This window comes from Centruroides vittatus, unplaced genomic scaffold (assembly GCF_030686945.1).
Source record: "Centruroides vittatus isolate TY-2023 unplaced genomic scaffold, ASM3068694v2 contig_391, whole genome shotgun sequence".
In the NCBI taxonomy this organism is placed as follows: Eukaryota; Metazoa; Arthropoda; class Arachnida; order Scorpiones; family Buthidae; genus Centruroides; species Centruroides vittatus.
Window position 1 is genome coordinate 149,531 of NW_027122207.1, and position 14,665 is coordinate 164,195.

The window sequence follows — 14,665 nt, forward strand, 5'->3', positions numbered from 1 at the left end:
TTTAATAAATTATTAATATTTGGATTTTAACAAAGTGCATTTATGTAAAATATTTTTATAACAATTTAATAAGAAAATTTTTGATTTAAAAATGGTTAAATGAATTATTTGTATTTATACTAAAGTGACTTAAATTATGTATTCAATAAAGCAGTCAAATATCTATATCCTTTTTACTTTTGCAAACTTAATAGTTTTTTTCAACCTGTATTTTAAAGTTTGTTTTTTTGTTTTTGATTGTTAACATCTGCTTATTATTTATTAATCAGCAGTTTTCAATTATTAAATAATAAAAGTAACAAAACATTTAAGTAATTACTGTAATAGAAAATTTATAAACATATATTATAAATTTATAAACATAAATTTATAAAATAAACATAAATTTATAAACATATATGTATATATGCTTAAAACTTTGTTACAGTAGTTACTTAAATGTTTTGTTGTTTTTATTACTTAATAATTTAAAACAGCTGATTAATAAATACTTACAAAAATTTAAGTAAGAAAATATAATGGATTTGTTGTTATTTTAAATGAAAAAAACTTTATTTATTAGTATTATTGGATTTATATTGTTCATTGATATTTGCTCTATATTTTGTCATTAAAAACTTCTAATATTTATAAAAATGCAAAGAAAAAATGCTCCTTTACATTTTATATTTAGTTTTTAATGCATAAAAATAATAAAACAATCTGAACAAGATTGTTTAATGCTGAATAACTTTGTTTTAGTTTTTTATTATTATTTTTGGTCATTCGTGTTAGTGTGTAACACATTACATATATACATAAGAAAGTTATTCAAATAATCATAAAAAATTATAGAACTTAATTGTTTTCATTCAGTTTTTGTTATTTCTGGACAAAAATAATTGAAAATGAATGAAAATAAATTGACCAAAAGTAATATGAAGTTGAATATTGTGAGGAAAATAAAAAATACTTTAATACATTATAAATTTCAAAGAAGTATTTTTTAAAAAACTTTTCGTTATTTAAAATAAATAAATAACTTTGTTAATAATTTTTACTTAATCACTTATTTAACACACATTTTTTCCGTGATTATTTAAATTCAAACTTTGAATGGTAAAATATGATTAAAAAAAATTTAATTTAGAAATGATTAATATAATATGCAGTTCTCTTAAACTAAATACATCAGAATATACTAATTTTTAAACAAAATAAGAAATCAGTTTAAGATTACAAATTAACATAAAACTAATTAATTTAAAATAAAACAACAACAAAATAATAAGCCTTGATATAACAGTTATATAAGATTATGTCGTTAGAACAGTAGGCTCATCTTGGCCATCTCGTTCTCTCTTTGCGACTTTATTAATGTATACTTCTAGATATTGCATTGTAGAAATTAGATCTGTTCAATAAACATCATTTTAAAGGTTAAATATAGATTTATATATGATAGGTAATAATTGGTATTATTCTAGTTTTTAAAAATACAAAGATGTATGAAGAAATAAATAAATTTTTTTCATACAAAACACATTTAGATTTTAAAAAAAGTCATAACTATTAATTTTCTGTTATTTTATTATAAAAATTACTATAAATTAGTTGTGCCTGTGAATAAGTGCAAATAACTTTCACATTATTTGCACATATATGAAACAAAATATTGAATGCAAAAAGATAAGTTATTACTGTATTTGGGAAATTATTGTGATCAGAAACTGGAACATGGAATCTTTCAGACTGGGTTAATTGCAAATATAGATGATTTTTGTGATTCTCCTAAATTTCAATGAGAGTTCACTTTTATTTTTTCAGATTAGATTGATGTAATAAGCCAACTCAAAACCTGGGCAATCTGCCAAGAGAGGTATCTTCTGGCAGGGTTCTCAGGAGAAACTAGTCCTATTTAGATGTTAGACACACAAAGAAAACTAGGAAAAGTTCATGCATCCTGCCTGTTGGTTAGACACAAACCCATGACCAACTACCAATTTCAGTGATTTTATCCACTATTTATTTATTTTTTTACATTTAATTTTAGTAGTTTTACTTCCCAGAAATTGCTGCATTAACAGAATTAATTTAACAATAATCATTAATTTTTGTCATTTGAATAATAAAAAAAACAAATGATTATATAGTGAAGAACATATACATTCTTTCAAAACAAAGCATTCACTGTAGAAAATGAGTGTTACAAAATCATTTTGAGAACTTCATGAATTATATTTTTTATATATATCTTCAATAAATTAAATTGTCTTTTGTGATGGCTATGAATTAATTAATTAAAAATATATCCCATACTGGCATTAAACTGTAAAAGAACCCCTTAAATACCTTAATTCTTCAGTACAAAACAAAACTGGCTAATGTTTTCGATCTAAGACTTAAGATACCAAATACAAATACAAAGACAAATACCAGTTTTCATTAGTTGACAAAACCATTATACTGGCATTAAAAGTAATTTGTAAAGTTTCTAAGAATATATTTTTGTGAAAAGACACACAGTAATTGAAGTTGATGGTTTAAGTGGAGAGCAAGAGAAGCAAAAACATATTTTTTTGATAATGAATTAATAAAAGTAAGGGTCAAGGTTACAATCTAAAATCATATACTTTGTAGAAATGTGTAAATTGTAAAGATCAGTACAGTAGTTTATTAGATTCAAGGAGTGTTTCAGACATTACTGTATTTACATATATGAAATACAGAAAAAATGAGAGGAACTTTTGCCAGACATAGTCATTGACCTAAATTGGTTCTAAGATTTATAACACATGATTCTGTCATAAGTAATCATTTTTAACTTCTCTGATGGTTTTTCTTGTTGTAAATAAATTTTTAGGATTATTATAAAGGATAAATTAAGCAAAAATTATTAAATAATTTGCATAAATTATGTACTGAATTCAGTTATGAAAATAGAATGTCATTATTCTGTATGAAATTGAAATTTATTTCTGATTTAAACAAAAATAGTGAAATTTTGTTAGATTTAAGTAATTTTAAGTCTTCTGTTAAGAAAATTTTGATTGTACTTAGTAAAAAAAATGAAATTTTTATAATAGATATATTTAATAGTTTACTAATTAATATCTTAAATTATACTTTAATTAAATGACATGTATGTATATATATATATATATGCGTGTGTGTGTCATTCATTTGCACAAGATATTAACTTTTGCTTATTTATATAAACATCTATACTGCCTGAAACCCAATGCTTTGCAATGATACATTAACAAATGCCATAAATCATCTCACTATAATTTGGTAATAATAATAATTATTTCCAAATTATAGCCTGATGATTTATGGCAGTTGTTGGTGTATCATTTTTGCTTATTTATCAATAATAAATATAAATTTTCATTTTAATTGCATAAGATTATATATAAAAAATAAATAATTTAGAATAAATCAAGATTTTTCAGAATGTTTTATATTATCATTGTTTGTGTATTATCTTATCTTTCTTTATTTATGGAATAAAGTAGGTAAAATAAAATATCTTATTTCATAACAATAAAATCTCAAAAATTATGATGATAAAATTTATAAAACTTTTCAATGTTAGAGTTAAATTCAATAAGTTATTAGTATTTAATTTCATTATTTAAAAAATTTTTTATGTTTATATGTTTTGGTTAGCAAAATCTGAAATATTCAATATTTTCATGTTTTATAAAATTATTTATGAAAATTAAGATTAAATTTACAAACATGTATAAATAATGTTGTTTTAATCTTACTCTATATCTATTAGACACATACATGAGGATTTATCACTGAGAGAAAAAAAGCTGTACCTTATTGTAGATAATCATTAAAGGTTTTGTAATTTAATTCTCGTTCACCGGTATGATAAGCCCTCATGTATATATGGTCTAATTGGTATAAACTAAGATTAAAAAATAAAAAGTATCTGAAAAACATAATTATTCAATTCAAATTATCAATATTAATAAATAAAGATTTATCATTTTAAGGATGATGATAAAGATTAATATATCTCAGTTTACATATGTAAGATTATTTTAGTTATAATTTTTTTGTTTCAGAAAGGAATCACAGATTATTTTCTTAAAATTAATCTGTATTACATATACAAATAAACAACTACTAGCCCGTTATAGATAACGATCAACTACTGCCGAATTATTGGGCTAGCAAATGGCTATAGTAATATTAATAATTTAAGTAATTTGGTACTAGAGTTAGGCATTAGGTGCCATCTCTTGCTAAATTTAATAATTAGAATTTTTAATTAAATAATTTAAATAAATTTAGGCCTAACTGGAAGAAAAGAAACAGCCCGAAGCAGGACTCGAACCCGCAACTTCTGCTATCCGTGCAGACACGTTACCAGTTACGCTACCCGGACCTCTGATCCACTCTCCTCTTCCAGCTGATATAAGATTACCGTACGACCATCGACGGTCATTACAATGCCGGCTGGGGACACATTAATTGCTCATGTCCTCCCAAAGGCACTCAACTAGCCCGATAATTCGGCAGTAGTTGATCATTATGTATTACATATTTTAAAGCATGTACTGTACTACTACATTTAGTACATGTAACATTCTAAAATATGTGTATATTTGTCTGCAACTGTTTTTGACTTCTTTTCTTTATGTTTAATCCTGTTATTCTAAACTTTTCACTAGTTCAAATAGCCTGTGTAATAAATAGCTTTAGTAGGTGTGTACTGATTTTATTTAAGAAAATTACTTCAATGTTGCTAAAATGTATTTTGTAATATTAAGATGTACTATGAAACTTTATACACATTGAAATTTACATACTTTAAATATATTTGAGTATAAGAATATTGAAATAAAATTTATTAATTTATTATAGGTTTAAATGATTCAGTAATATTGAATGCAGAGTATTTAATATAAATAAAAATCTGAAATTTATTTATGTGATTTTTTTTTTTGTCTAGACTTCTCAAAATCATTTATTGTTTTACCAACTGGATATGGATGATTCTACTCGTGGTCTCTATGAACAGCAAGACAGCAAGTAAATTTATGTTGATTTATTAATAAAATAATTTAACTAACTTTATTTTATTAAAAAAAATAAATAAAAACTATAGAAATTAAATATGTAATGCTTATCAAAATATTCTAATTTAATCATATATTTGAAATAATAATTATAATGATAAATTTCAATACTGTAAAACTTCTCAAATGTCTGTAACTCGAATATTTCTTTAACTTGTAGAAAATGAAGCACTTGGTAGGTCTCAATGGAACAGCATAGAGATTTAATATCTCCAGCTTGAATTTCCTTAACTTGAATTTTCTCCAAGTTGAAGATTTTCATAGTCACCTGATACCAATTTATATTACTTTCAATTTCCCTGACTCAAATTTTAATATTTATTCTATCCAAAGTGATCCTAATTATCGGATTTCCATGAAATTTTTACACAGTTTTATCTAAGGTCTAACACCCATTTGCAGATAATATTCCAGTCCGAAATAAAAGAACCTCTTGCTTTATCTCAATGAAATGTACCTGCAAAACTGTTTGATTTCATTGAACATTTTGCTGAAAGGCATTACACAGGCTGTTTAAAACAAAAAACTATCAAAGATTCTTTCTACGTAATTTAACAGAGGTAAAAATACAAATCTATTCAGAAATGGCATTTTTACTCTATAACTTGAATCTTCTGTAGCCCCATTTAAGTAAGTTGCTTTTAAACAAATCTCATATAATGAGACATTAGCGTAGCTAGCATGGGTGACACCCGGTGCGGATATCGTGGTGTCACCCCAAGTCACACCGTAGTGTCACCCTTTTTAACTCTTTTATAAAACACTTGAATTGTAATATCTTCGCACTCGAGCAAGTTGAACGCTATATCGAATATGCGACGTCGCGACGTATAAGTATAGATTTAGAAAATAAATCATAACCATCCATACATCAGTACTACCACGAGACGCGGCCCTAGGAATATTTCTAGATGGTGCGAGAGATCCCGTGGCGTACTGTACATTACTTCTGATGCACGGGTGGCTGTTGACCCTTTTTTTTTTTTCTTTTTTAGGTAATGGCCAGTCGAGTGAAGCTTAGTAACAATTGTTAAATACAGCCTTTTCTGTCCTATTTCTTAAATAATTTTTAACTCGTTTTCAGACAGAGAAATCTTCTGCACTGAAGCCGGGCCCCTCCGGATTACGGGCCCTAGACATTTGTCTACTTTGCCTATTCGATAATCCGGCCCTGACATAATGTAACAGAGGTAAAAATACAAATCTATTCAGAAATGGCATTTTTACTCTATAACTTGAATCTTCTGTAGCTCAAAGTTTTTCCTGCTTTCTTGGAGCTTCAAGTTAGAGAAGTTTTACTGTATATATAATTAATAATTTATTTTACACAGGTTATTTTTTCTGTAAAAATCTTTTCCAATAAGTTATTATTATTTAATTTATATAAAGTAATTAAAATTAGCAATATAAAATTATTCATTTTGCACTTTTACCTTATGTTATTACTTTAAGTTTGAGATGTTTTATAAAGTTTTTAACCACCATAGTTGGATTTGACAGATTAGTAATGGAAGATAAGAAGAGTTTATATGAAATAATAATCTAAAATAACTATCATATTTATCATGATCATATTTACAGGAAAACGATAGTATGAACCTCTGTGACTTCAGTAACATTATGTTGCAAATATCTATTGAAATCAATATGACTGCATAAAATTTTAAATTAGTAATGTGAATAAACTATTACAACATTTAATGCCACAATAACTAAAAATCATGTTATGAAAATACTAAAATAGAAAATATACCAGTAGGGCAATAATGTAATATTCCTTTTATCAAATTTATTTAAAATTATTACATAAATTAGAACATCTTTTAGCTAATTAAATTTGAAATACAGTGGTTCTTCATACTTCAAATTTAATTCCTTTCAGGAGGCCATTTGAAGTCTGAATTACTACCGTGGAAATAATAATTTGTAATTCCTGCAGAAGGAAATAGTTTTAAGTTTATTACAAAATTTTCACTAGTGAGGGGAGAGGATTAATTATGTAAAATTTTAAAATTATTCAATAAATCATTCAGGACATATGATATCCTGTTGGTTTGAACAGTAATATAATTTTGAAAAAAATATTTTATAGTAAAATTAATATGAAATTTGTTAAAATGAATGGATACTTAACTTTCATCAAGTGTCAACAATTATTAGAAATAAAATATTATCAGTATATGGATCTTCATTTTAAATGGAAACTCTAACTTATTCAGAGAATTTTATTTCCTGAATAAAAATGTTTTGAAATTCTGAATGTTTACTTTGAATTTTGTTCCAGATCTACTTATATAATACTTCTAGACTTCTGCTTATATAATACAGGTATCCCTTGTATAATACATGTTCAGAAAAAGTGTCATATTATGCAAAATCTGTGCTATACGAAACAAAGGACTAATACTAAACATTGGGGTTAGATTCCAAAATTTAACAAAGTATACTATTCTTTTTCATTACTAAGAGAAATATGTTTATTAAGGCAATCAATAATTTATTTCCAATTAATAATTAACTAACAATCAAAATTAAAATTACTGTATTATGCATCATTATTGATTTTAGTAAATGAGGATTTTTTTTTTTTTTTTACAAAGTATTTTCAACGTCTGAGCTTTTTTGTTGGTTTTAATAAGAAATATCAGCAACATTTTCAATGTTTTAAATTTTTATCATAAAGAATTTTTATGGGTGATGAAATGAAAATATGTTATTAATCAAAAATTTGTTTTAGCGAGTCACATTTGTTAAGTACAAGTGAATTTTTCCCAGAATTTGTGTTCAAATACCAAATTGTTTGAGTACTGAAATACTATTTTATTTTGTTAGTCGTTTTTACAAATGATTTCTTAATTATAGTTAAAAACAGTTGAATAACTCTTACCTAAAAATGTTTAAATAAACTTTACTAAATACAAAGATTAATCTATAAAACTAAAACACAGTGACAGTCTTAAATGCTCACGTCTGAAAGTAATGACAATGACACCTGAACTGAATTTGAACAATGACACCATCTAGACTGAATTTTTACTTAAAAATTGTGAAATTTTGTATGGAGGATTTTCAAAATTCTTGGACTGTGTTAGAGCAAAACCAGAAGTCGTGTTGTACAGGAATATCCCCAAGTTTTGAATCATGTTGTAGAAGTGCTATTTTGTATGAGAGATACCTATATATCATTCTAAACTATTAAATAGAATTATTCTGAGAATGGTCAGATATTTAAAAGGCCAAAAATGTTCCTTTTGCTTAATAAAAAGTATTGCCTTCTTTAAATAAGCAGTGATTTGTATTTTATTTATTTATTATATAAAATGCCAGGCTAATAATTTTCTTATTTTATAACTGTTTTCTTATTCTTATTTATGTTTTTTATTAATATAAAATGTTATTGATTTTATAAAATATTTTGTTTTAACTCTTTCTGCTCTGTTTCCCATGCCCATCATGCATTTGGTAAGACCAACAATGGGTTTGACAGGGTAGTGAGGGATGGAGCCAACATATCCAGGACCAATAAAAAAATTCCTGGGACTTGCTTTCTCAGATTCAGTCCTGGGTACTCAGAGTGTTAGGCTGACACCTTAACTGCCTCAGTTGTCTAATAAAATTTAAAAAAATATTTTACTTTTATTAAATTATAATTGTTTTAATCCAGAAAAAATATAATTTTTATCAATTTTAATTCAAATTGAAATAATTGTAAAATAACTAAAATCTTAATATTATTTTCTTAGAGTTGCTAGTTTGAAGCGAGAAAGTGCAGAGCTTTTTATTAAAGAGAAAATTCCGCCCCTTTTATTTATTCAAGCCTTTTCTGCTAATGTACCAGGAAATATAACAAGGTAATATAAACATTTAAAAATAGTAGATAAAAAGATTTACTGTCATATAAATTGTAAAATTAAAAGTTATCTTCATTACATATTAAATCATTTTAAATGTTTTTGTATGTGCCTATTCAAATTTATTCTCTAATCTCGTATTATATTAAATGTAATATAAAAACCAATATGTTACATCTAACATTTTGTCCTTAACTATTTAAATGAATTTAAATGACATAGGCTATATTTATTTAAATCTGATAATTAGATTACTTCTTAAGTTTAACCTTTCAGCAGTGGGTTAGTCAGGTATGGTGCTATCCCTTAATAGTGGAGAATATACCTGGGAAATTTTTAAAGTATTTTTTCACACGATTTTTCTCATTACCGTTTTGGAAAAAGATTTTGTAAACAGTTATGTGTAGTAAAGAAGTCTTTTTTTATTGTTACATAATTCATTTTTTATATAAATTTTTTTTTTGCAGTAGTTTTTGGCTAGTTTTTGGTGATACCTCCAAAAGAATTTAGCGGATATATACGTCCCTTACCACTGCCACATGATTGCCCTCGACGTATATATACGTCCCTCACTGCTGAGTGGGTAAATTTCTGTAATATAAACATCAATCATAGTGAAAACAAATGTTTTTATAGAAAACAGTTAATATCCAATAAAAAATACTATAATTCTGTTTACAATAGAATATTGTACTGAAATTACAAAATAAATACCAATGACTGTGTCTTTTGTCAGTTCAGCAATACAATATTATTTTACTTCAAAAAAGTAGTCTTTTATTTATTTATTTATAAAATTATATTGCAATGTCCACTGGATGAAAAGAGACATTCTCAGCATTACAATAAAAAATTATCCAAATAAAAACTATCAAATAACAATCAGAATCATCTGATAATCTTAGAAAAAGAAATTAATATCAAATTTTCAGATTTTTCTTTTTATATATTGAAGTTAGATGTGAATTACATACTTATATTCAAGAAATTCTAATTATTTTAAATTTTTAAAATTATTGCTTTTAGAAATTAAATATATGAATATGTCTATCTTGATATATAGATGATGTAAGTATAAAAGAAAAGTACAGTCAAACCTGTTTTTATGCGCTCCTTTTATGTGCGATTTTTATTTGTGCGATTTTTTTAATGCGAATTTTTAATTTGTGCGGTATAGTTGGCGACTAGTCTCGTGCGATTCGTCATGTCTCACGTTGACTTATTATAGCTAAATAAACTTATTATAGCATAAATGCACTTATTATAGTAATATTATTGCATGAATATGCGAAAAATGAAATAATTTACTTTTTAAGTCAACAAAACACCACCTGGACAAAAATATGTAAAACAGACGATAGACCAGACGATGCAGTCAAGTGCTGACATCTGTTGTCAATAAATTCTATTTCGTACGGTTTTGAGTTATTTTCTATGTGAGACTTTTTTTATGCGGTCCCTGTTGACCGCATAAAAAAATTATTTTTTTAATTGTGTTGCGAAAACTATTATTTACAGCCATTCGTGAAGTTTCGTGAGATTTTTTTTAATGCGTTTTTTTTAATGCGGTCCCTATCCCCCGCATAAAAACAGGTTTGACTGTATATGATGATGATGATGATCTAGAAATAAAAGGAAATTAAAATTATAATTAATTTGTTTTCCTGTCTTTGATATAATTTTCAATCTACATATATAGTATATAATAATTTTTATATGTGCAATCTATGAGTTTACTGTATCTAAATCAATGAAACTAAATACGTAATTTTTTCCCTCATTATCTGTTAATTTTCCTGTTATGTTAATTCTCTTATTCAGTAGAATTTAGTACGAGTTTTGGACTTTGTTTGCTAGAATTATATTTTAATGTATTTACATTTCTAGTTAGTTATCTCACTACTCATATAATGTTACTGTCATCTGTCATTAAAAACTAAAATAATTTTTAAATTTTATAAGTAGTATTTCATAATATAGCTATGAAAATGTTTGTATGAGGAAACTTAGTATTGATTCTTAATGCTTCATTCACTACTGCTTTATGAACTGTTACTAATTATTACATTATTAGTTAAATATTGCAATATATAATTTTCATAATATGGATATTTTAAAACTTTTATTTTCTCTTAAAGCTTAGTGTGTATACGCGATGAATTAATGGTTTCTACTACAAATGGACATATTTGGAGGGTTCATTGGGATGGGACATTGAATCGTGATTACTGTTTAAATCTTCTTAGGATTCCTTTTTGTGCTGATCAACAACTTTCAAGAGGTAATTCACTTTCTGTAAATTATGTTTGTTTATACAATAAGGAAAAATAATTTTATGATTTTTGTAATTATAAAAAACTTTCAATTCAAAATTCATTTATACAGTAATGTGTTGAAATATAAACTTTTAGAAAGTAACTATCATCATAGACATTTCATTATCTTAATCATATTTTTTAATAGTATTTACTTAATTTAAAATTTTTTTTTTCTTTAGCATTACCATTAGAAGAAACTGGTTTATTTATAAAAACATTTGAATACTCACCATTAATAGGTGGATTTTCAATAGTACTTTCTAATGGTAAAGCAGCATTTATAACTGCTCCAACTTTGAAATTTGATCCAAATGTAAGTGTAGAATAAAAATAATAATTATGCTATTTTTCTTATGTTAGATTATTATTAATCTTATATTGTAAATCTAAATTATAAAATAAACATACATAAGTATAAAATTTTCATATTTATCTAGTAGTAATAAGTATAAATAATTTATATATAAATTAATTTACTTATGTCTGCAGTTATCTTATATATTATTTTTGATTATTTCTCTTTTTATTATTACAAAATATTAAAATTTTTCATTTATTAATAATCTTAGAAATTTTTTTTAGATATTATCACATTTGTGAAATGCAAAAAACAAAAATTGCAAACCTGAAATAGATTTTCTACACTGATTATTTGCTTGATTCTTTTTGGTTAACAGGACACCAGAAGACTATTGTGTTTAACAATTTAGCTCATGCGACTGCCAGTTTCAAGTAGCCCACTTGACTGTTCATAGAGTACTTGATGTTATATAGTTTATGGGGTGGGGGCTTGTCCCACCTGGACACTGAGGTGCAAGCACCGAGGAAACATCTACATAAATGAAGCATGTAGAAAAGGTGGTAGATTGATATGTGTTAAAAACTGATCTTTGGAGATGAATGTCTCGCAAAGGATCAACAATTCTGGGGTGGTGTGAAATCCTTTATTCACAGCTTGAATCTTACCCTTTGCTGTACATATAGTCAGTGTCCCATTAACCAAAAAGTGTCTTTTGCTTGATATTTAAGTATGGAAAGATTGAGTATTAAATTTCATGGATAAAATAAAAGTATCTGCACAATATAATATATAGCAATAATAAGAACATTTTAGTTTTATAGATATGTTTTTAAATATCATTAAATTACTTTTAAAAATTAAGTTTTAGAAGAAATAAATGAATAAGTTTCATGACCAATAACTTATCAAAATTTTATCAGTCTTACTCGAAAATGTTTAATAGGGAATAATTTGTTACTTAATTCTTTCTAACATTCTCATTTCCAGAAAAACTGATACTAAGTTTTGAAATGATCAAAATGTAATTTTTTACAATTCTTTTATAATTTTTTTTAATAAAGAGTTTTTCTTATGGTTCTAACTATAAATATTAAGTTTTAAAGTAACTAGTAATCATTCTGATTCTGTAAACTTAAAACATAGAATTTTCATTAAAGGAAAAAGAAAATTTAAAAAACTTGTACAATAAAGAAAAAAATATTTTTTCATTTTTTTGTGTAAAATTAAAGCTAATGACTGTAATAAAAACTCTATTCAGTAGAAAACTAAAAGCTATAAAAATTTTCCTCGAAAAAAAGATACTTGGCTCAGTATCAAAATTTTGTATACAAATAAATATTTATGATTTATAGAATAGTGCTGTTTTGTCAATGGATAAAATGACAAATCTTGACAGTAATCATACAAACTGGAAGCAAACAATATAAGAAATACCATAAAATTTCAGTAAAACATATGTAATTCAAATTAAGTTATGGTCATGTTGAATATCATGTAATAATATGCATATAATTTAAATAAATTTACAAAAGGATGTGAAAATTTAAATACTTTTGATTAACTAACTTAAGAATTAATTAATTTTTTACTGTGAATTTCTTAAAAAATTCATTCCAAATATTGTTTTCTTTTCAATAAATTCGTTTTTATTTATTAAAAAAATAATAGAATAATTCTAATTTTTACGAAATCAGTTTGTAAAATTTATTTTTATTCAGTTGTTGAAATGTTGTTGTAAACACATCACAATGAATGAATTTAAATTTAAATTGCTATTATTTTATAGAAAATTTAAATGCGTAACTCAAAAATGGCTATGGAAGCAAAAACAAAAACTTGTTCTTTAGATCCTTTGCTTAGCAGTTAAGATTGATGTTAATTAAAAATAATATTTACTTCAAGCATGGTTATAATTATTGTATTGAAATTTTTTATATAATCATCAATAATATTGACAAACTAAGTAAAATCTTTTTAATTTTTAGCAAGTTGTAGGAATTTGGGCTCAAGAACTAACTACTGTAACTTGTACAGCTCTTAATCATAGGTATCGACTCATTGCTTATGGATTAAAAAGGTAAATATCACTAAATTTGAATTATTACATACAAATTACAACAAGTATCACAAGATACAAAGATATATATATACATACAGGTAATCCCCGTATAACACGGCACTTCCATAGCACGGATTCACTCTAACACAGTTCGAGTATTGGGTAAAACCCTCATACAACATGAAATGTAATAAAATCTATTAAAAGTGAACCTTGTCTAATTTGAAATTAGGGAAATCCTCGTACAACAGTTCAATAAACGTGATAAAGCTTTTAAGTGCGAAAGATACCTCATTTGACATTTTTCATTTGAGTGCATATGTACTATCAGATTTTCCTGCATAATTTTTGTGAACTATTAGTACTTAAGTACAGTATGTAAATTTTCTTTTCCTCCCTTCTGTCAATACACGTGGTCCTTCTCAAAACTTGTTTCATGTTGCCAGGTCTTGACGCTTCTGCTTTTGGTGTTGTTTAATTTATATTAATATGTATCACTTCTTAAGAAAATTTTAATAAAGATATTTATCTTAATTATGAAAATATAATAGCATGTTTTTTTAATTTTTGGAACCTAACCCACATAATTCCCATGTTGTACGGGGGGTTACCTGTATATTATTTTAGTGTGTGTGTATACATATACATACATACACTACATGTGTTCAAAAGAAGCTGATTGTTTTTCAGATAACCTCCCCATAAGACCCTATAATCTGGTGGTATCAACTCCAATAGTATTTGGGAACAAAATATTGCCATTGGAAAATACATAAAAATTTGAATAATGTTTATTCTGGGGCAATTTTTGATTACTTTCACTGTTATTGGGTAAAGTAAACATAAATGTGTAAGTTAGGAAAGACAAGTAGATGAGCATTATAATGGATGCAACTGCTGTTAGCACATGTTTGCACCTTGCACCTTGTTTTGACATAATTCGTCTGATTCTCCTATCTTTAGTCATTTCTAAGTCATGGGACTGATTCATTTCATTTAACACTGTATAATTTTTAATGAGATTATTTATTCATTTATAATCTTTTTTTTATAATCAT

The 14,665-nt window shown here is 25.4% G+C and overlaps 1 protein-coding gene across 1 annotated transcript in view; it reads left to right on the forward strand.

Moving 5' to 3' along the window:
- The window catches only part of LOC136975872 (guanine nucleotide exchange factor subunit RIC1-like), a 97,095-nt gene that overhangs the window by 21,672 nt on the left and 60,758 nt on the right, over positions 1-14,665 (forward strand). Inside the window, exons 3-7 of the mRNA XM_067271017.1 lie at positions 4,952-5,031; positions 8,822-8,929; positions 11,068-11,210; positions 11,427-11,560; positions 13,534-13,625. Of these exons, the coding sequence (XP_067127118.1) occupies positions 4,952-5,031; positions 8,822-8,929; positions 11,068-11,210; positions 11,427-11,560; positions 13,534-13,625 (557 nt within the window). The remainder of the gene's footprint in view (positions 1-4,951; positions 5,032-8,821; positions 8,930-11,067; positions 11,211-11,426; positions 11,561-13,533; positions 13,626-14,665) is intronic.